The following is a 23,345-nucleotide window of genomic DNA, read 5'->3' as shown; positions in this document are numbered from 1 at the left end:
AACTCCACACAGAGAACCTTCATCCTTACCCGCCCCCCCTCTAGAAAGAAACAAAAATAGAGAAATCTCTCTGTGTGTTTTAGATAGCCTAGAATTGAGCGAGAAGGGCATTAGCCAAAGGCGCCCGGGTGGAGAAGCCTGGCCACCAGCAGGAAAGGCATTCAGGCCCAAATGATTTCCTAGCCTCTCTTGTTCCATCAGATGCTAACATGCTTGGAATATGAGTTGTCACAGGAAGGCAAAACAAGCAAAATGTGCCAAGCAGTTGTTTCTTCCCCTGCCCCTAAACTAAACTTCCCCTGCCCCTAAACATTGCAAAAGGGTTGCCATCAAGAGCAGTCTTATTTAAATGGATGATGCTTCCTGATTTGGACTTTGGTTCTAAGCTCCCTTACCTGCCCAACCTAAACATAAATTAAATGACACACATCAGCTTACTGGAATTGCTGCATAAATGAGTTCCCATAGTGGTCTGTGCTAAGCTGCCAAGGTGAGCCCATTCACAGCTATTTCTGCATATAGTGAATGTCATACAGCAGACGGGTAATTGTTGATGTTTTTACTGCTCTCGCATGCTGAGGGACCAGGCATTGTTTGGATTGACCCTGCACAAGTGTAACCATTCACAGGACTGGGCTTGTGTCACACCACTGTCAACCCACAATTGCTTAGTGCCTTTTAAAACAAATTGTTAGCAGTAGGGCTTCTAGGTACCCAGTTTTGATGGTGTATGCACAACACTGGCTCCCTAGGAAAAGTTATGTGCAGCAATTGCAAGGGAACTTCCAGCAGCCTCCATATGCCTGTATGTCCATGTAGTAGGGCTCAATTTGAACTCTCTATAATGTAAGCAAACGAAAGATAAATAATGGAATGTACTTCCATTAAAATTATGCATAAATCGTTCCATGCCAGTTTACAATAGGATGATAGACTACAATCCAAAACTTAGTTCTGTAGTAGTGAATGTATCGTATCTATTTTCATTGATGAATTATTATTTACAAGCGAGCCTTTTCAATGTTTCAGCCAACCAGCCATGCCCTCCTGCATATTCCATTCCGTTTACCCAGCCTCCAGTTTTCTGCCCCACCATAAATCATAGAATTATAGAAATAGAACTGTAGAATTGGAAGGGACCCTGAGGATCATCTACTCCAACCCCCTGGAGACACACAGCTTGAACACTTACTAGATGGCCAGAAGCACAGCTCAGCATATATCAGGTCTCTAGGGCAGGCATGGCCAAACTTGGCCCTCCAGCTGTTTTGGGACTACAGCTCCCATCATCCCTAGCTAGCAGGACCAGTGGTCGGGGATGATGGGAGTTGTAGTCCCAAAACAGCTGGAGGGCCAAGTTTGGCCATGCTTGCTCTAGAGACACTCAGCACCCCAAGATGCTTACAAAGCCCAAACTAAGCTTCCTCTCAGTCTCTCCCCCCTCCCAACAGGACATAGAATCATAGAATTGTAGAGTTGGAAGGGACCCCGAAGGTGATAAAGTCCAACCCAACTAAAGCATCCATGATAGATGGGCATCCAACCTCTGCTTGAAGATCTCCAAGGAAGGAGAGCCCACCACTCTCTGAGGGAGTCTGTTCTGCTGTCAAACATATCTTACCATCAGAAAGCTCTTCCAAATGTTTAGTCAGAATCTCCTTTCTTGTAACTTGAATCTGTTGGTTCAGGTCCTACCCTCTAGAGCAGGAGAAAACAAGCCTGCTCCATCTTCCATGTGACAGCCCTTGAGCTATTTGGAGATGGCTATTATATCTCCTCTCAGTCTCCTCTCATCCAGGCTAAACATACCCAACTCTTTCAACTATTCCTCATGAGGTTTGGTTTCCGGAGCCTTGACCATCTTAGTCACCTCCTCTGTACACATTTCAGCTTGTCAATATCCGTCTTAAATTATGGTGCCCAGAACTGTATTCCAGGTGAGGTTTGACAAAGGCAGAATAGAGTGGTACTATTACTTCCCTTGATCAGGACACTATACATCTGTCAATGCAGCCTAGAATAGCATCTGCTCTTTTTGCTGTGGCATCACACGGTTGACTCATGCTAAGCTTGTGGTCCACCAAGACTCCAAGATCCTTTGCACATGTACTGCTGGCAATCCAGGTGTCTCCCATCTTATATTTGTGCAGCTGGTTCTTCCTACCTAAGTGTAAAACCTTACATTCATCCCTATTGAAATTCATTTTTTTAGTTTTGACCCAGTTGGTCAATCTGTTAATGTCATCTTGAATCCTGATTCTGTCCTCTGCAGCATTAACTACTCTTCCCAGTTTGAAATCTGCAGATTTCATTGTCATCCTCTCAGTTACTTCATCTAAGTCGTTTATAAAGATGTTGAACAAACAAAGGACCCAGGACAGAAGTCTGTGGCACCCGTTTGTCACTTTTCCCAAGGATTTGGAACCATTAGTGAACACTCTTTGGGTTAGGTCAAATAGCTACAAATCCGGTTAACAGGTACCTCATCCAGCCCACATTTTACCAGTTTCTCTGCAAGAATTATCATGGGGAACTTTGTCTTACAGAAATCAATATAGACTATTTCCACAGTTTTCCCCTGATCCACCAAGCCTGTAACTCTATCAAAATTTCATCTAGCATGACTTGTTTTTAAGAAACCCATGTTGGGTCTTAGGTAATCACAGTATCATTTTTTAAGTGCTCACAGACTGACCATTTAATTATCTGTTCTATGACATTTCCTGGTATCGACATCAAGCTGACCAGTCAATAGTTACCTGGCTTTTCTTTTTCCTCCTTTTTGAAGATGGGGACAACATTTGTCCATCTTCAGGGACCTTATCTGCAGGTCCAAGATAAATAATCCCCTTGTTGCTTCTTTCCCCTTTTGTGAAATGAAATTGTCAGCGGAGCAATTGAAAAATTCGTTGCATATTACATTATTGGCAGAGTTTGAGTTCCAAGAGATATCAGGGTAGTTGAAGTCTCCCATGACTGCTATATCTCTCCTTTTTTAATGTTTGGTATTCTGCTGTAGGAAGGCTTCATCCAAGTCTTCAGTCTGGCATGGTGGTCTTTAGCAGACACCCAAAGTAATGTCTCTGTTGTTTCCCTCTCCTACATTTTTACCCATATGCTGTCTTCCATGTTCATGGATCTCTTTACAAGTGTATACATCCTTTACTTCCTGTTTGAGCTATTCCTTTTGAACAGGTTATATCCCTCAGTTTCTGCATTCCAGTCATGAATCTCATCCCAGTAATGCCCATTAGGTAATATTTACCATCCTGCATTAAGAGCTTAAATTTGTCTTGCTTGTTTCGCATACTCTGTGCATTAGTATAGAGACAACTGAAACCATGAGTCATTCCCTCCAGCTGCTTCCTTCTTGTAGTTTCCTGCCCTTTAGCATGTTTCTGTAGCACTACCTCAGTTTCCTGTGCATCAATGAAGCTATTATACCCAGTACCAGGTGTTCCCCTGCAATCTGTAATATTGTCTCCTCCCCCCTCAGCATTTAGTTTAAAAATCTCCTGATCAGGTTCACAAGACTCTAAGCAAACAGATTATTGCCAACTACTGTGAGGTGTACCCCATTTCTTGCCAGAACTTCTTCCTATATTTTGCTATACCAGTGAAACAGCATGGATCCTGATTGTTCTGCTTCTATGTGTCACGCTCCTCCAGGGTTTCATCTCCTGCAGTGGATGATCTTCCTTCTCTCTAGGGGCAACCCATCTGCCTCACTGTTCAAGGACAGTCCACTCTGCTCTATCAAGAAATTCGTCATCTTACCTAATAGCTCAAAGTGTGGATAGACAAGCCTCAAGTTGCTGTACCTTCTCTACTCTTAGACCCTGTGCTCTAGCAGAGGCCACACACAAACAAACTTACAATCAAACCTCCAAACAGCTCAAACAACCAGCCTTAATCCAAAAGACACAAGCTCATTCTCTTCCTTCTCCTTCACCAATCCCTGACAAACATCCAAGATGGATGTAGTAATGGAGGTGAAACTCAGAAAATGAATGTGGTAATAAAGAACTCTGAGGAGACTGGTTCAAGAAGAACTGTGGATCTAGGCGAATTCTAAGAAACTGACTAGTACATGCTATCAAATGTCCTACCAGGGATGTCCAACAGGTCGATCGTGATCGACTGGTCGATCCCTGGGATGTTCTGGTTGATCACTGGCTCCTTTTCCTTTGTGGTGGCATAAGAGCATCTGGTCCCGCCCCCTCACCCCGTCCTCCATTTTTGCATGATCGCTGGAACGGAAGATGCAGATAGTTTCTCCTTAGCTGAACCCAAAAACCCCAGAAATTCCTCCCTTAAAAAAGCTCAACAACTTTGACCTGAAACACACCCCCCCCCCGCAAAAAGGGGTAGATCACTGCCAGTTTTTTATTCTGTGAGTAGATCACAGTCTCTTGGGAGTTGGATGTCCCTGGACTAGGACAACTAACTTGGTATTTTGGGTCAGGAACAGCTATCACCCACAGTGCCCTTTTGGTTAGTAGTTTCCATCAACCTTGCATAACAGCTGGCCCTGTAGATCCATTGAAATTGAAAAACTTGAAGTTGTTCTACTCCATTCTTTCCACAGGTCTATGCTGTGTATAACTGACATTGGGTCCAGGAACTCTCAGCTGGCCTCCAAGCAGCAGCTTTACTGCCTGGAGGGTACAGACAGGATCAGAGCCTGGGTGAGGTTGGGGTAGCAGCAGACCACCGACAGAGCCCATCTGGCGTCCCACCAGACTGTCCTGGTAAGTGGCAGGGATGTTGCTACTGAAGCATTGGTCGGTGGCACCAATCTGTTGTGACTGGCTGTTCACTGCCTGGAAGGGGGAGAGGTGATTGTGGGCTTTGGGGACCTGGAGCCTTAATGGGAGGGGTGAAAGATGCTTAGTCCCAGGCAACAATATGTTTTGGGGGCCGGGCCCTGCCTGGATCCCTCCATCCCTCTGTGCATGCTCCAAGTTCCACCAGCAACACCCCCCAATTTGATTTTTTTTTTAGCCATAAAGGGGAAGGAGAGGCGGACAACGGCAACAAAGCCGCCGAGTGACAGTTAAGGAAGAAAGTTGGGAGATCAGGACATGGAAATGAATGGTAGGACGCAGCACCCCGCCCTCTCCCCGCGCCGCCGATCCCAGGTCAAGCGGCATTCGTCACAGGTTTTAGAGGGAGAAGTCCCTTCCCTTCCACCCCCAGCGCCTTTGAAAAGACACTTCCAAAGGAATCGCTGAAAAGGAAGATCCTTTCCCTCCGATTTCTGGGCTTCTTGGGCGGCGGCCTTCCCTTCTCAATAGCTCCTCGGGCCCCTTTCGCCGCGCTGCTTAAGAGAAGTCTCCTGCGCGCCCCAGAAACATAGCCCGGGACCCGGGGCCACGTGGGCGCCACCGCGGGCGGCGGACCCAGATGAGAAACAATGCAAAGGTTCGCCTCCCGGCAGCCCGACGGAGCCACGGCAGCTCCCACGAAAGGGCATGCGCCTGCCTGCCTGCATGGGCCGCAATTCCGCCTTTCGCCTCCGGTCCCCTGAAGCCCGGGCAAGTCGCTGGAGCTGCAGTGGCGCGTCACCGGATCTGCGCTGATTCAGAAGCCCGTCCTTCTCCCTGGGGGCTCCGCGGGTCTTTCCGTCGGACTGCAGCCTCGAACGTCACATATTTTCGGGGTTGTGAATGGGGCTGGCAGACACGCCAGACCTGTCTCAGAAAGTTATGGCCGTCACCTGTTGCCTCCAGGTACCCCAGCGTCGGTGGGACTGTGGATTGCGCTCCGATTCTTGGGATGTGGCGCCTGCTCGCTCGCTCCGTTTACACGCGTTATGACCAAAGCGAATTATAAACAGAAAGGTTTCTAAGGATAACAACGCGTAAATACTTTCCCATTTTAATCACCTCCCCACCCGAAACAATGGGTTGTGGCAATCTGCATCCTCCTAGCGGCAACCAGATCCTTCAAATGTCCCTATTTTCCAGGGACATCCCTGATTTAGAGAAGCCATCCCGGTTTCTGATTTGATCCCGGAATGTCCCACTTTTCCTTAGGATGGCCCTGTTTTCATTGGAGAAATGTTGGAGGTGTGGAGTTATCCGACCCCTGAGCTGTCGGATAGGAGGGTTTTTTAAATGTTTTATTATGTTTATATATATATGCCCAGATTTGCTGGGGCAACCCAGTAAGATGTGTGGGGGTATAAACAGTAAAATTATCATTATGGAATGGGTCGTCCTTCTTTTCATCGGAGAAATGTTGGAGGGTATGCAAAACATGAATGGCCAAGGGGTTAGGGTTTTCTGAAACTCTTGCGCTTAGAAGTCTGCTCACTTCAAGAAGGTCGGGGGCCTAAGTCGGACTGAAGCCTATTGGGTCGGCGCCCCAAATCCGAACCCATTTTTTGACGAGCAAATTCCCAGAGAGTATTTGCTTCAAAATGCGGTCGCTACCCATTCAGCTTTATCCCAGGAACGTCTGTTCTCACTGGCTTGATTTCTTGACATGAGTTGAAATAACAGAAATATCGTAAACCGTATCCCCCCCCTCTCCATTTCCTCGAGGTATGGAATTAAATAATGGCAAAACTTTAGTAGCCCAGAGTGAGGAACCACAAATGCTCTTCCTTCTTTCCAGTGCTAGAAATAAAATAAGCGCAACCAGAAAGTGAACATGCCCTAAAGGGCTAGTAGTTACGCACTACAGCATGGGCGTAGCCAAGGGGGGCAGCTGCCCCCCATTAAGTAAAACTTAAGTAACTGACCAATCACATCTGCCCCCCCTAACAAAAGTCCTGTTCCCCCCAACAAAAATCATGGCTCCGCCCATGCGCACTAGTGACTCCTCAAGCACATTTAACCAGCTTTGTCTTATTCATTACCCGTGCGTAAAGGATGGTAAGGATCCCCTCCCTTCTTGTGCTTATGAATGACCTGGTGATTTCTCAGTCGTATCAGGAAGTACAAAGCCGGAGTATTTGTTCCTGATCAGTTGCTTCATGTCTGAACTTGAGGAAGGATCATTTCCTTAGGTTCAGCCTAATTCTGAGCAGCCCTTTCTCTTCCAACAAAGATAACCTCATATCCTTTAGATCCGTCTTAATTATTACACCTAAATAACAGCCGCTATATAATTATTGCACCTGAATAACAGGTGCTATGTGCAGCCTGTGCCTTTCCATGACTTAATAGGACGTACTACTAAGCAAATGTCCTCAGCGCAAACACGAATAACTTTCCAGTCTCCAGAAGCGCGACTGGATGCCAAAGATCGAATAAACCTTCTGCAGCTTCCAAATGCTAACCTCCAAAGACTTCCAAGATTTATTTATTTTTAAAAGTCATGGTTCTAGTGATCTTCGGTGTCCTCTCTCATTTACTTACATTGAATCGGTCTCTGCAAAATTGTTGCAAAAAAGGAACCACACTAGAAACAAATCCGAATGCTATTAAGAACTCTGCAGCAGCTTTTGACTTCTCATTTAGAACTGCTCCGGAGTCAGTGGGTGCCAGGAGTTAGCCTGGTCCGTTACTACCTGGAAATATGCGCCACTGGATTCAGTGGGATGAACTTGTACACCATCCCATCCCCACCCCGTCAATTAGCCATACTCAGTCCAGTCCATTAATTTCAATGGGTCTCCTCTAACTTAGGTCTCCCCACCCACAAATACCCCTACCCAACTGGGAGTAAGTAAGCACTGGCCCGAGCTCCATTGATTTAGTGGGTCTTTACTGAGTATGGCCAACGTTGGACACCACTCAAAGGGGACTTCTCCCAGCCCATCAGTGCAGCTTTCCAAATATGACCCCTTGGCATCTGCGCTATGGGACTTAATTCGAAGTCGCTGCGCTTGAAGCTTCGGAGAGCATTTGCTCCCTCCCTCCCCCCTTGCGGTTTACGATCAAGCTGCTAGTTAGAATAGTAGATGGAGCAGTGGAACTTCCTGCCGCAGGAGCACAAAAGAGCTGCGGAGCCACAGCGAGAGCCAGCCCACTGCGAGCATTGGAAAGTGAGGATTATTTATATTCAGAGCCCAAACTCTGCTCTTTTTGCAAGAGATATCCGTTGTCCCTCTGTTCCATATCTTAGGCTTTTTTCTTTGTTTTCACCAAAAGACATAGTAATGCGTGGAAATCGCGCCTTAAACCACTCGATTTGCTGTCAGCTCGGGCCAATGCTTACTTACTGCCAGTTGGGTAGGGGTATTTGTGGGTGGGGAGACCTCGGTGGGAGCAGGAGGGGCTTCTAACACCACCATATTATTTCGTCGACTAATCCCCTTCGCCTTCCCTCAAATAACTTTTTGATTTGAATCGAGGGAGAGGTTGAACAGACGTTCTTTCTTCGCTAATGTGATATAAATCACAGATGCACTTTCTCTCCCCCCCCCCTCCGAATGGTTAAAGCATGGAGACATGGAGATCATGAGCGCACGCACGCACACCCCCAAGAAAGAAAGGAAAAGACGAAGGCCCGGACCCCAAAGGAAAACCACCGAAAGAAAGTAAAGCTGGTTAATAAGATTTTTTTGGAAGGGAGAAAGCTTTGTGTCCCCAAGTTAAAAAAAAGAGGGGTGTTGAAACAGCTGAAGGTGACAGTTAGTTCATGCTTAATAGGATCAGGGCTGCCTGCCTCGGGCTGCACGCTTTTGCCGGCTAAAAGTTCAGCACCAAAAGGCTGAATAGGGTGCTTTTAAAACATACGACGATTTAACACATCTGTTAGAGATTCTGCAACGGAGAGGTTCAAAAAGAGAAAAGAAAAGAAAAGGGAAAGAAAGCCTTTGCAACGACCTCTTTGCAGTGTTAACTGCCCTCAATTTTCGACTGCCCAGCACGTTTGGGTTGGTTTTTCTTTTATGCATTCACCCACCAACGATTTTTCTTGAATACCAGAATATCGCTTTTTTTCCACTGAGGTTGGAGTTGGGGTAGGGGCTTTGTGCTAATTTTCCCATTCGATAGCCAGGGCAGACTTCCCTGTTCGCAGTCTTGCCTCTCTCCCAGACACCTGCAATTCAGCATAACGATGCATCTTGAGGAAGTGCGCTGCAGCACGCGGAATTTCTGCCATAATAAATGTGTCAATCTTCAGGACTCTTCGGTCTCGCTCCGAGCCTAGTCCTACTGCCCCTCCAGAGAGGTGTTTTCAGAAAGTCTGCTAAAAAGCCGCTTAGAGGCTAGAGAGCTGAAACATCAAGCAAATAGTTATGCTATCAGCCTGTACAGGGAGCGACAGTGGCAATGCAGTCTTGTCCACTGTTCCTCGGAAGCCAAGTCCCATCACATTACATATTGGGCATACGCCTGGGGCTTACCTTGGTGTGCCTTGCAGCGTGTGTCTGTTTGAAAAGAAAGCGCCGTTGAGATGCACAACCCAGTACGATGGCAGCAGCCCTTGCGGCTGACGCCGATTTTGGTCGCCTCCAAGTGGAGGCGAATCAGCTTGAAATCAAGCAATGGAACTTCGACGTGAGTTGAAATAGGAACTTACCTTCCAAAACAGCAAATAAATGGTTTTGTTTCCAAGGAACATATTTAGGATCGCAGCGCAAATCGGCTAAAGTCTTTTTTAAAAAAAGCGATGCTTTATTTTATTGCCCAAAATAAAACATTAAATTTAAAAATCGGTACATAATATGAATTAGTAATCGTATGCGATGTAAGGCTGTTTCCCAAAATGGGTAAGATTTTGTCTTCAGCAAATTGTTTTTTTAATAAAGAAAGCTACATTTTTGCTTTCCAGGATGTCTCAAAGCCAGGCACAAAGTGGTTACGACGAACATGTAGTTCTAATTTCCATTATATACAGACCTATATATAGTTTTGCTTTGGATAAGTTTTAAAAAAAAACACCACACGCCCCATACACACCAAAACACTCCATCCCAGAACGCTGATTTATGACTAGGTCTTTAACCGCAGCAATCGCGGGAGCCCGTTTAAACCTTAGCAACTGGAAACTTGTTCCGAGACGCAGACACTCTGGGGAGCAGCCCAATTTAAGTTTAGCAACTAACACCCCCCCACACACACACAACAAAGCCCCCGCAAAAGGCACAGCGGATCATATATCATATATCAAAAAAACCCTTTTCATCTGCGGCAAAGATTTCACTTCACGTTGCCTCATTTGTATTTTCTATTCTGCAGAAAGCTCCGTGATAAGTTTATATGAATATTTATTGCTTTATTTCCTGAGAGCCAGCGGGGGTGGGGGTGAGAGACGGACAGAGAGAGAGAGCGCGCGCGCAAATAAATTTAATGCTTTTCTTAAAATAATTCCCCCCTTTTTTCCCTTAGGAGTGTGGGGGAGAAAATGTCCCTGGAAACTTTTTGTAAATATATAAATAAATAAGAAATACGCATTTAATTATCCGTCCCGTGTGCGCGCGTCTTGCATCGGAACAAAACCCCGCTGGTCGCCCTCGGAGCGACGCCTTTCCCCCAAGAGGCGGTCAATATGCAAAATTGATGCCTGCCCCTTCTTTGTGGCGGGCCCATTGTGCGGGGCTTGCAGATGAAGCCTAATCCAATCCTAAATTGCGCCCCCGGACCAATCAGGGAGCCCCGAGTGCCCGATGAATGAAACTCAAGGGGAGAACCCCATTGTGGGAGCTGTCACTTCGGGAAGCGCCTGAGCGGCCCGGACCCCTATAAAACCCCATTGCGCCAGAGAAAGGCCGAGGAGAAGAAGCCTGCCAGTCTCGCTTAGGTGGATCTCGAGAGAAAAGGAGACAGAGCAAGACCATTTGTTTAAAAAATAAAAAAGCGGGAGGGGGGAGGAAAAAGGAAGCGGGGCGAAGACTACTTTGGGAAAGCAACAGCCAGCCCTTCCAAGTTGAGGCTTGGACCCTTGGCCAGGCGGGCGCTTCCTCTGCCTCCCTCCCCGTCTCCTGCCATGATGTTCCCCAGCCTGATCGCGCCTCCCGCCGTCTACCCGAGTCTGCTGCGGCCCACGCCGACCCTCACGCTGCCGCAGTCGCTACAGTCCGCCTTCTCCGGCCACTCCAGCTTCCTGGTGGAAGACCTCATCCGCATCAGCCGGCCCGCCGCTTACCTGCCTCGCGGCGGCGGCGTTCCGCCGCCGGCCAGCCTGTCCCCACCGCCTCTGTCGGGCGCCAGCCCCGCCAGGACGGGCCCGCCAGGACCCTCGTCGGCCGAGCCGGCCAACTCCGACGGCGCTGCGCGACGGGGCTGCTCGGCGCCCGCCTCCGCCTCGCCCGCCAGCGACGCGCCCTTCCTCAAGTTCGGCGTCCACGCCATCCTGTCGTCGGCGCCCCGGACAGGTGAGCGCGCTGCGCCGTCGGGGGGAAGCTGAGGGAGGGAGCCTCCGCTCGGGTTGGCTCAGGGAAGGAGGCCTTGCCAATGGGAGGAGCGGGGAGGTGCCAGGTGTGCCTGTGTGTGTGTGTAAGATGGAGACTTGACGAGATGGACAGGAGCTTCCTCCTTTGCGCACCCATTCAGGAGAAAAGGAGGGGGGGGGGACGGACACTCGTATAGCAGTAGGGAGGATCGCGCCACAAACCAGGTGTGGGGAGAGTTAAAAGGGGGGGAGTAATTGGATATTCTTCCCAGTTGTGGTAGGTAAATCAATAGACAGGATTCCCGGGGGCTGGGTTGGGAGAGAGCCTGCACTTGCTCCTTTAGCATCACCGACGTGACAAAAAAGAGAGAGATGTCACTTCTAGTAATGCTTTGTCAATGTGATTCATTAGTTGCACAGGAAGCTAGGTGGAGGAGGACCACTGTCCCAGCATGTTGACATTGTCTCTCCGGGGTTTCAGGCTTGGGAGGGGAGAGGCGTCTCTTTCGATCCTGCTACCTGGCGATGACAAGAACTGAACAATCGGAAACCCTTAGCATTTTAGTGCCTGCGCTCTAACCACTAAGCCGCAGCCCTTCCTTGCCTTCAACCCGTCCTTACTAATGTGCATTTTCTCTGCTCTCCCCAGAAACCTCCCACGCGCTGATGCAGAACGTCCCTCCCAAGACTTTCACTTTCCCGTATTTCGAAGGATCCTTCCAACCTTTCATCAGGTCTTCTTATTTTCCAGGTAGGTCTGGGGTCCTCCTCCTCGGCGCTCGCCCCCCCCCCCACTGTTCCTTCATTGTTGCAGGCATCAAAAGCGAATTATATCTTTCGGAGGGTCCGGGAGGTGGTGGCGGTGGATGGGTGGTGGTTGGGGGAGGGGGGAGGCCGTTGCTCGTCCTCCAGTTCAGAGGTTGGACGGGATACAACATTCAAGAATCCGTCGCGCCAATTTGATGCCCTATTTAGCACAAGCGCGGTGGCTGCTTGACATTTTCGTTCCCAATTTCTCTTCTCTCCCCCCCCCCACGCCCCTCCCCTGCTCGACAAATTAGCTGGGATTGTCACGGTCCGAATGCGAGGCGGTTCAATTCTGACACAGAGATGCTGTCCGGCCTCCTCTTCAGGGCGGCAGTTTTCCCACAGAGCCGGTGATCGGCAACAAAAGTTTCAGCACCATGACCAATTTGGTCAGCTCCCTCCGGGCAACCACACACAGACCAAGCGCTGACTTCGCCGTGCTGCTGATAGACATTTACCAGCCATGGGCTAATTTCCCTTTAAAGGTCATTCGCTTTGCCAACGTTTTCACAAGGCCACATGGAGCGCTCCCTTGTTTGGGAATTCGGTGTGGCCGAAGCCAAACCCCCACCTCTAAATCTTTTGCTCTGAGAAAGTTATTACCTACCTCCATCTCAAAGGGACCTCAGAAGCAGGTGGGTCCCAGGCTCTGCAGAATCAGGCTGGGAGGCCAGGACCAATTCACACCCTGCTACCCTGATGATTGCCAACTTTCCTGCTAAATGATGTTACTTGACCATTGCAACCTCTGCCACCCAAAGTATTAAAACTCAACATATAGCGCCTGGTGTGAGCCTGGGATCACCTGGTGCTACAGCATTGCTACAGTTAGGCAGGTGGTTTGGAAAGGAGATCAATAGAGCCTTTCCCCAGGTAAGCTCCCCCAAGTTTTCAAAAGAAAGAGAGGCACAAAAGAAGCACCTATAGATACCACATTTCCATACTGAAGTTATGTTCCACTGCCAGTTTGGGTTTTCAACTTTTTCTATGGGGTGTGTAGAATCCTACACAGAGGATACCTCTCACCTTACACATCTATAATCCTCTACTGGTGCCGAACTGAAATTAAATATGCTTAGAAGAATATGCCCCAAATTATCACACACAGATCTACTCTAATCCGCTGTTGGTGTTCAACTGATTTGGAGCATATTCTTTTAAACATTTTCAAGTTAGGAATGCCTAGGCAAGTTAACTTCAAATCTTGATTTTGAAGCTGAGAAAAGTGACGGTTAAGAAGAATGACTCTCAAAAATATCACTCTACCAACAAGCTGCTAATATACTTTGTACCAAAAGCCAAGAGCTCCTTCATTCACTCTCCTGATAATGGAATTTGCTTCCTTTCTCCAGCATTTGAATGGCCCAACAAAAACAACTTGAGCCTTATATATAGCTTTTCATGTCCATTTAATGAAAATGATTTGGGGAAAGAGAAGGCTGTGTCATCAGTATTCTCTCCAAGGAGCTTGGCATGCAGTTGTGTTTAGTTTGAAAGTGTAAATCTCTTTTGTTCCAATAATATATGGCTTTAGCTGCTTGTCCTCAGTCTTTTTCTGTTAGTTCATTACTACACAATTACCATTCACGCTTCATTAGAATCTCTGTTTCTCTTTGGGAGTTTTTCTTTCCGCTTAAAGGCGAAACTCTGCCCTTTTTATCATACCAATTCCATTGGGAACCAGTCAATGTGCTAATTAGCTGTTACTTTTCATGTCTCCAGAGTGAATTCTGCAAGTTTTGTAAGGAAGAGGTGGGGGCAGGGGAGGAAAGATTCATATATTAAAAAGATGAATACTGATTGATCAAAACTTGCCACTTAAAAGGACTTTTTTGTTCCTGTAAGAAAAGTCCCTTATTTTAATCTGGGGTAAAATAAAGTTCCTGCAATGGGGGTGGGGGTGGGGGACTTCTGAACATTTAAATACTCAGACAAGAGAGAGAGAGAGAGTTCTTACCCCCTTTTAAAAGTATACCTCTATCTTCCTGGCCTTTTCTTTTGAAAGTTAAGATCTTTGAATCTGGTAACAAAACAAACCAACTATAGATACATTCACTTGGTGTATCTAATCAAATCTGGTTACCATTGGCTGAAAAGGACAGTTAAGTTAAGCGTAAACTCCCTTTCACAAAACCAGGTTCATAGGTGCTGATCTGCTTAATTCAGCCGAGAGTACAGAAAGGAAAAAAGAGATGGCAAGAAAGAGAAAGAAGAGAGAAATCTATGGGCATGCAAATGAAAGGGAGATTTGCTCCTTGACTTCAGTGGGATGGGGATTCTATCTTTTGGAGCAGGACTTTTGGAACCAAGCTTGTCTTTTTTTTAAAAAAAAAGCTGATCCAGCCTGTTTCAGTGCTTTCTTTTTCCCTTTTCTCACAGCTTCATCTGTGGTGCCTATTCCTGGCACTTTCTCTTGGCCTCTGGCTGCCCGGGGGAAACCACGCAGAGGTATGCTCCGCAGGGCTGTCTTCTCAGATGTGCAGCGCAAAGCCCTGGAGAAAATGTTCCAGAAGCAGAAGTACATCAGCAAACCAGACAGGAAGAAACTGGCAGCCAAGCTGGGCTTGAAGGACTCCCAGGTAAACTCCTCTTCTTTCTCCCCCTAGACAATCACAGAGAATGTGAAGCCACAGGTTGGAAAGAGGTTGGCGGTGGTGGCCGTAGACATTTAACCTTCACTTCTCAAAAACAAGACCACTCCTCCTCAAAGAGAAGTGTGAGTATAAGGAGACTTTCTGAACAGGAGCCAAAGACTCCATCCAGATAATGTTGGCGGCAGTTAAGAGCAATAGACATGACCCCCTGGCTCTGTGGTAGGAGGAACTTTGAACCTGACAATCTGAAAGTTGCTCAGTGTGGTATTGTACTCCCACTGATTTCAGTGAGATGTAAGCATGACAGTCTTTTGATTACTGGCACTTTTTAAAATGAACAAATTTATTATAGTTATATCAGGCATCCCCAAACCCAGCCCTCCAAATGTTTTGGGACTACAACTCCCATCATCCTTGACCACTGGGCCTGTTAGCTAGGGATGATGGGAGTTGTAGTCCCAAGACATCTGGAGGGCTGAGTTTGCCTATGCCTGGCATAGCACTGTACTGTTTACCTGCAAGTAGGCCCCACTGAAATAAATGGGACTTAGTTTTGAGTATGCATGCATGGCTACCTCTAAGTATTATTATTTCTTAAATGGGGCCATGGAGAGTTTTGCATGAATAGGTTAGTCTCAATCAAATCAATGCGACTAATTTCTCAAGTTGATCCCTGGCTTGGGCTTGGGGAGGAGAGGAAGGGGAAGTCTCATTGTGTGAATGAAAGGTCATTCTGCAAGTAGACTGTTAGGTGTCATACAATTAGTTGCTGAAAACAAATAAACAAAAAACCACACTATATTATCCTTTATTGCATTTCTTGGTTGCTTTCCACCAGAAAATGGTCTCAAAGCAGCTTGACAGAATAGAAATGCTTATTGCAGCCCAATGCGCATCACCCTCAGGTTTATTTTCACAGCCCCCTTTGAGAATTTCATGAGGTCTCCTTGGGCTAGTCCAACATATTAACTTGCATTTCTGATGAGATCTTCACCAAGGAAAAACCTGAAAATTGGTAAAATTTGGAAGTGCTGGCTGCCACCAGATATATGAGCTTTCCTGAGTTGCTGCCCTGAATGCAGATCTGGAGCACCTTAGAATGGTTGTCTCCATTATGCATACTTAAAAAAAGAGATGCAGAAACTCCCACCTTCTTGCAACAGCGAGACATGGGGTTGTATTCAACATTGGGTAAGTGTAGTTTAGCTCATGAAACTTGACTTTCCCTTCTCTCCACCCCCTTGCATCTCTCCACTATGCCCCCCAAATCTGCTTTGGAGGCCCCCAAACTTCAGAGCAGATTTTGAGGGTGCACAAGGGGCTGCAGGGAGGAGGGAAGGAAAGTCCCATTGTGCAAATGCATGCTTCTTCTACTGCCACCTCATTAGGACAGGATATAACCCATTTTGTTTTTGGACAACCCAAGTAATTTTCAAAGAATTGTATGACTGTTTCTTTGTGGAGTCATCTTTCATGCTTAGTGCAGCTCACTTAGGGAGTGGCCCTTGAGGATCTTGTGCGGGGTGGGGAGAGGTAAGGATTCTGCTCTTCAAATGTGTCTCTGCATGTGTACTTGATGGTTGGTGTTAGTCATGTAGCAGTTGCCTTGATGCTGCAAAACCTTATTTGTGTACCCTTGAAAACTCTAGGTGAAGATCTGGTTTCAAAACAGGAGGATGAAGTGGAGAAACTCCAAAGAGAGAGAGCTGCTGTCATCTGGCGGCTGCCGGGAGCAGACTTTACCCACCAAGTTCAACCCTCACCCAGATCTCAGTGACGTAGGCAAGAAAGGTTCTGGAGAGGAGGAGGAAGAAGCAGCCTCACCCCGGTGCCCTGCCAGCCCCAGGCATTCCTTAACATATCACCAGTCCACAGATGACCCACGCCTGAGAGACAGGTTGGACTCCCACATGCTCCCTTCCCCCACCCATTCCAGCAGCCCCAGCAAACCGTCAGACTTCTCAGACTCTGAGGAAGAGGATGAAGAGGGGGAGGAGGATGAAGAAGAGATCACGGTCTCATAGAGACCCTTCTTGCTATCATGAAAGGGGACACTGCAAAGATGTAAATAAACTAAGGGCTATCTAATTGAAGAGGTGGTGTCCTTCCACACCCACATGGTTCAAACAGACAATGCACTGATCATCATGCAACCTTGGGGTTTCTGTATGACATATTCCAGAACTACCCTGATTAGGAACCCCTTGCCTCAATATCCGCCTGTTGTGATCACTGACTAATCAGCCAGCCTTGCACTTTTCAATTGAAAACTATAGACTAGAAAGCCATTAAAACATACACACCCCTTTGGTATTAAGATCATGTTGATTTAGAAGCAGAATAACTAGCCTAATTCAGTTGTGATTCGCTTAGCTAATTCCAGGATGTGTTAATTTCTCTGAAAATATCAGCAATCTTTTCCCCATAAGCCCTAATCTGTTGCGATGCTGCAAAATCCAAGTGGTTGTTAATGATTTCAGACCAGCCTCGCATGCTGAGCTCTAAAATGCAGCCAGTGTGAATTGGGGTGGTGCTGGTGGGTTGCTATTCCAGAGAGCACACTTACTGAGTGTGGGCATGTGAACTGGAGCTGCCCCTGAAACCATCCATGTGCACCCACAAGAACCATGGCCCCTAGCTTGATTCCAGTGTTGAACATTTCTGTGTTAATTTATGCATCTGTCTGCTTCATACCATTTCCACATTTGTCCCCAGCTCTTTGGCCATCTCCTTGTTTTGTGACTGCTACAGGTGCAATGTGTGGATGCAGAGAACTGGACCTGCCTCTTTGATTGTTGACTGAACTTTGCTGTCTTTGCACAGCTTCTATGATCTGTACACTATTTTGTACTCTTACACTGTATGGATATTTTATACCAAGGCAATTGCAAGTATGCAGATGGAAGAATATTATATTTTGTCTGGGTTGTCTTTTTTTTTTTGGTGTGATTTTTCTTTTGGGGGGGTTAACTCAAAGAGAAGCTTAGCTTCTAACTGTGTAACTTATAAAAAAAACATTGTCTATTTTGTATTTTTACTTTGTACATATTTTAAATATGTATATATAACAAATGAAGCAAATGCCAAATTAAAAAAAAAAAAGGTGTGCAAGGCCTATCATTTCTGAAGCTTGGGGATTACATTTCATGCATTCCTAGTCACGCATTAACAACCATAGCCTGGCTAGAGTGTTGCATATTCTAAGCTGAAGTGGGTCGTAATTCGGAACACACTTTATGTAGAAGTAACTTCTGTTGATATCAGATGTGCTTAAAAGCCTCCTGTCGGTGGAACTCCTGCATGTTGATACTGCCCCAGTGGCTTTCCTATGCATGTGCAAATAGCTGGATTAGTGGTGCTAAGCCATCTGGAAACAGCACAGGATCATAGGACATGGACCCTTTGGAGGCAGCAAAAAATGAAGATGAGCAATTATAATGTCCCAGAAGAAGAGGGGTGTACCTGCATGTTCCACTTGGCTGTAGCAATTCCTAGGATGCAGCTGCATTTTGCACACATGGACAAATGTCCTTCAACAGATAAAGATGTTAAATGATCAGCAGTGCTGGTCGGGAATTTTAAACTCTGGACTTTATGGTCTTGAAAGGCACGCCCCTTGCTTTGGATGGTCATGTATATTACTTCACTTACTTCAACATTTACTTATTCAGGACATTTATTTATCACTTGATTCCCCCCCCAAAAAAAAAAACCTCCCTCCCCTCCAAGCCTTACTCCGTTGGGGGCCCTGGGTGTCTATTTCAAAGTCTTGTCCTGATAGCACCACTGAAAACAGTTCTTCCTTTCCTATGGGGGGGGGAGAGTCTGTGCAGGCAAGAAGAATTTGGAGTGGAAGGGTGACAAGTTAACAGGGCTTGCTGACAGCTGCTTCCCACTGACTTGGGAGCTGCATCCGCTTTAAAGGTTGTTTGTAGTTTTAACAACAATCCCTTGTTTGAAATGCCTCACCTGCATTGATCCTGCTAATCTCCCGGCCCTCTATTTCCACCAGGGATGATGCTCCATACAAAAATAAAAAAATAAAAATTGCACAGTCTGAAAGGGAAGCATGCAGATCCTGCATGCAGGGTTACGTATTCAGATGCATATTGCTCTTGCAGCCTGCAATCTTCAGGTATCTTCAGGAGGAAAGTGTGAGATCTATAGTATTACTTGCAAACAAAGGAAGTAATTAAATACCCACATGACATATAGAAAACATAAAATTCCAAGGTGTATTAAAAACAAAACGAAATTCAGGAGGGTTTTTTCTCTCTGCCACTTTGTCTCATTATACCTTGCACTAGTGTAAACTTTGTGTGTGTGTGCAGAAGTGCAGGTAAATGTCAGGTGTGACTCATAACCAATTCTCACATTAGTTATCATTCATCCTGTGATGGAAAAAGCAATGCAAGAAACAAATCTTCAGACAAGCCCTTGCTACCCAACTATGTTGTAATACTGAATTAACAACCACTGTGGGGGGAAATGGTCCCTGGATAAATTATGAATTTGGTCTGAAAAGCGAATGAATCAGAAAAGAGCACATAAAATAAGCACAATTAAAAATGTATAATTATGCCAAAACACACACTTCTCATCTGTAAAAAGATAAATAAATTTCATTTTATAATGCATATAAATCAGAGAGAACAATTGCGTGCAGCTAAAAATAAGGTCCTACATTTCAGTCTTCATTGCTACTGTCACTCAACCTGTGAGTGAGAAAGTGCCAAGAAGCTGATGACCTAAGAGACTGATGAAAAGCAGGGTAGTAAGAAGTGGGAACAGAGTTGCTATTTAGTGCCATCAAGAAAGAAAGAAAGAAAGAAAGAAAGAAAGAAAGAAAGAGAGTGAGAGAGAGAGAGAGAGAGAGAGAAAGAAAGAAAGAAAGAAAGAAAGAAAGAAAGAAAGAAAGAAAGAAAGAAGCACCCAACTCTGGGGTTGTACTGTGTGGGCGAGCTAACAACCACCAAATGACATGAATGCTTCTCCACAAAAATATTAAAGGAGTGAGATGGTAAACTATGCTGTTTGCAGTGTGGTAAGTGTTGCAAATGCCATCTACTTCACTCCTGCCACTATGTTCCATACAACCATCAAACAGGATGTGTCATCAAGAAAAAAAAATCAGACATTGCACTTTAGCAGGTTCAACAAACTCAACAAAGCACTAAGCAGATTTCTCTCCTAGCACAAGCATTTCTGCTTGTGTGCTGTTCTGGGGGTTTCCCCCACTAACTCAGAGCCAATTTGGGGAGGGGGGCATGCAGTGGGCTAGCGGAGAGGGGATGAAAGCCCCATTGTGCTAGCAGAAGACTTGCATAAGCTTCTGCTGGGTGGGGCTTATTAGTTAAATCTCACCCTATATATGTTTAATTATGGATCAATGCGACCCCCCCCCAATTCCCCTTACACAGCTACCAAGTTCCCTGGGAGCTGTAGCTCTGTGAGGGGAATGGGGAGTGGGGGTCCCTCAACACCTTCCCATAATTTTGGGGGTGAAGCCATAGCTGTTTAAAGTGCTGCAATATTGCTTTAAATGTGTAGTGCAGGCAGGGCCTCAGTGATTTCTAGAACTCATTCCAGCCATGCAACAGAGGTGTAGCCAAAGCAATCTTGAGCAGCGTTTTAGCAGTGCATTGCATTTATTATTGTTATTATTATCCTTCCCTTCATCTCAGAGGAGCCCATACTGTAGTTTTATTGTAGTTTCTCAGTTTCATTGTTATGATGTACTTGTTATTTTGTAAATTACTTCGAGAGACTGCCTTAAGTATTAAGCAGTATATTTGTTGTTGTTTAGTCGTTTAGTCGTGTCCGACTCTTCGTGTACCCATGGACCAGAGCACTCCTGTCTTCCACTGCCTCCCGCAGTTTGGTCAGACTCATGTTTGTAGCTTCGAGAACACTGTCTAACCATCTCGTTCTCTGTTGTCCCCTTCTCCTTGTGCCCTCAATCTTTCCCAACATCAGGGTCTTTTCCGGGGAGTCTTCTCTTCCCATGAGGTGGCCAAAGTGTTGGAGCCTCAGCTTCACGATCTGTCCTTCCAGTGAGCACTCAGGGCTGATTTCCTTCAGAATGGATAGGTTTGATCTTCTTGCAGTCCATGGGACTCTCAAGAGTCTCCTCCAGCACCATAATTCAAAAGCATCAATTCTTTGGCGAGCAGTATATTACTATGTAAAAATAAATTATGGTCAGCCTGTGTAAGGCATCTTCCCATGTTCTAAAGGTATACAAAATGCGCCCCCAAATCTCTTATTTTGACACTTTTAAATGCAAGTGCTGGGAGTGTACATTTTCTTTTTTTTGTGCACTTCTAAATGCTTTAGTGTTTTCAATGCAGTTTTTAATAGAGTTTTTTTTTTTTTTTTTACACTGCTTGTGTATTTTTAGTTGCATTTGTTTCCATTCTTGTTGTGAGCCACATTGGGACCTGCACTGGGAGAAAGGAGGGAGGGAGGGAGGGAGCGAGCGAGAGCGAGCTTGAGTTTATATGAAGATTTGGTCACTTAAGCAACCAAGCAAAGCCCAATTTCAGTTAGCTTGAGTTTGCTGCCATCTGGTGGTCAGGTTGAGATTATTACAAGAGCTGAGAGCTCTTCATATCCTAATGTGTTTTGGAGGGTGTCAGTCTGGCTGCTGTCCTGAGTCCATTTCAGCTATTGCAAGGCTGCAATAAACCAGTTCCTTTGTTGAAGTAATGATTTGGGCTAGCTAATCATAGGCTTTATCCCCACCCCAAACTAGCTGTCAGAGTGGCTGAGTTGAGCTGGAAGCAGACTGGAAGCTGGAGACACAGGGACATGCTTGCTCTGTGCTGGATCCAAAGCTGTGATTAATGAAGAAGCAAGATCATTGGGGATGTTAATGCTGTGAATCCCTCTATCATATGTGCAGGTTATATATATGTGTAAATAAACCATATATCCTATAAAAATCCCAGTCTTACTAACCTTCATTCCAAAGACTCCAAACCCTGGGCAAACACTGGAACCCCTGGATTCTCTCACCACTCAGAGACAGGGACGGTGTACATAACAATACTAAATAATTTTGGGATCAAACCAGACAAGGCTAAGCAGTTTTATAATCCTATTCATTAATGCTTAAATCACTATAGCTTACACCAATGAGATTTAAGGCAGCTTATTTTCTGGATCACACGTCTCATTCACATTGTAAATGACTGGATTCTATGCTATCTCTAGGTTTGCTGATAAAATGCTGCCTACAAACATTTGAATGCTTCTACCTCACCTTTCTCCACTAGTTGTTTTCCCGAGGACAGTTATGGCAGAAAAACATGTTTGATCATTTAGGGTGCAATCTTGGACCCAGTTACCAGGAAGAAAAGTCCCATTGAACTCAAAGAGGCTGCCTTAACAACATAAGAACCTTGCTGGTTCAGATATAAGACTCATTGAGTCCAGCATCTGCAGAGTGGTCAACCAGATGTCTATGGGAAGCCCACAAGCAGAGCATGACAGCAATAGGACGGTGTTTTCCAGTAACTGGTACTCAGTACTCTACTGCCTGATACTAGAGGTAATGTAGACACCATGACTAGTAGACATGTTTCTCCATGAATTTACTCTTTTGGCAGCAAATTTGTAACTTGCTCTATGTGCTATGTGAAGAAGTACAGTGCTTCCTTTTTTCTTTGTATCCACTGTTTCCCACCATTCAACTAGGGTGGTGCTGTGGTCTAAACCACTGGGCCTCTTGGGCATGACGATCAGAAGGTCAATAGTTCGAATCCCCATGATGGGGTGAGCTCCCGTTGCTCTGTCCCAGCTCCTGCCAACCTAGCAGTTCGAAAGCACGCCAGTGCAAGTAGATAAATAGGTACCAATGCGGTGAGAAGGTAAATGGCATTTCCATCTGCTCTGGCTTCCATCACGGTGTTCTGTTGTGCCAGTAGCGGTTTAGTCATGCTGACCACATGACCCAGAAAGCTGTCTGTGGACAAACACTGGCTACCTCGGCCTGAAAGCAAGGTGAGAGCCGCAACCCCATAGCCACCTTTGACTGGACTTAACCCTCCAGGAGTCCTTTACCTCTTTTTTTTTTTTTAACCATTCAGCTTTATTGGATTACAAATGGTTCTAGTTCTTATGAGGGAGAAACACTTCTCACGACCCACTTTCTTCATCCCATGCGTAACTTTACACACTCCTACAACATGTCCCCTTTTCACTTGGCACTTTTAAATTTTTTTACAGGAACACTAGTAATGTTTGTATACTTGCAGATCCCATGTGGGCAACTGGGAGACCCATGCATTGTCCACCTGAGTGGACACTGCAAACCTTGTTTAGGATGTGCATCCCTTGGCTTGTGACTGTCTGCACAGTTAAAACACTCTGATTCATCAAGTATCTGTTCTTAAAGCTCTGTGGGCTTGAAATGAGCCTTGAACATTCTCTTCGGCAGCATGTGCAGATTGTTGTTGCTGGGAGTATGGCAACCTGGCTTTAATAATAAAGAAGATGAAAGGATCTGAATCCAAAACACACAGCTAATAGGACTGGTGAATGCGGCACATCACCTAACTACTGCTGCTATTATAGTTTATATGGCATATGAACTATGGGGAATTTTGCTCCAACCCTTACAGCAGTAAAAACGGCAGTAAGACCAACCAA

General features: G+C 45.9%; 1 protein-coding gene across 1 annotated transcript; it reads left to right on the top strand.

The window, feature by feature from the left end:
- Positions 1–10,692: 10,692 nt before the first annotated feature.
- DBX1 (developing brain homeobox 1) lies at positions 10,693–17,779 on the top strand. Its single transcript, XM_082216284.1, has 4 exons — positions 10,693–11,275; positions 11,942–12,043; positions 14,479–14,678; positions 16,343–17,779. The coding sequence occupies exons 1-4, from the start codon at positions 10,888–10,890 to the stop codon at positions 16,715–16,717; spliced, it is 1,065 nt and encodes a 354-aa protein (XP_082072410.1). The 5' UTR covers positions 10,693–10,887; the 3' UTR covers positions 16,718–17,779.
- The last annotated feature ends 5,566 nt before the right edge of the window (positions 17,780–23,345 follow it).

The sequence above is a fragment of the Podarcis vaucheri genome (genome assembly GCF_965113315.1).
Source record: "Podarcis vaucheri genome assembly, chromosome: 1".
Taxonomy (NCBI): domain Eukaryota; kingdom Metazoa; phylum Chordata; class Lepidosauria; order Squamata; family Lacertidae; genus Podarcis; species Podarcis vaucheri.
Note: the sequence above shows the minus strand (reverse complement) of the source record. Positions and strands in the feature narration are given on the sequence as shown.

Excerpts from the sequence above, each read along its gene's own strand:
- DBX1 (XM_082216284.1), top strand. The coding sequence starts at position 10,888 with ATGATGTTCCCCAGCCTGATCGCGCCTCCCGCCGTCTACCCGAGTCTG. Across the intron at positions 11,276-11,941 it reads GTCGTCGGCGCCCCGGACAG|AAACCTCCCACGCGCTGATG; the intron begins GTGAGCGCGCTG and ends TGCTCTCCCCAG. Across the intron at positions 14,679-16,342 it reads TGGGCTTGAAGGACTCCCAG|GTGAAGATCTGGTTTCAAAA; the intron begins GTAAACTCCTCT and ends TGAAAACTCTAG.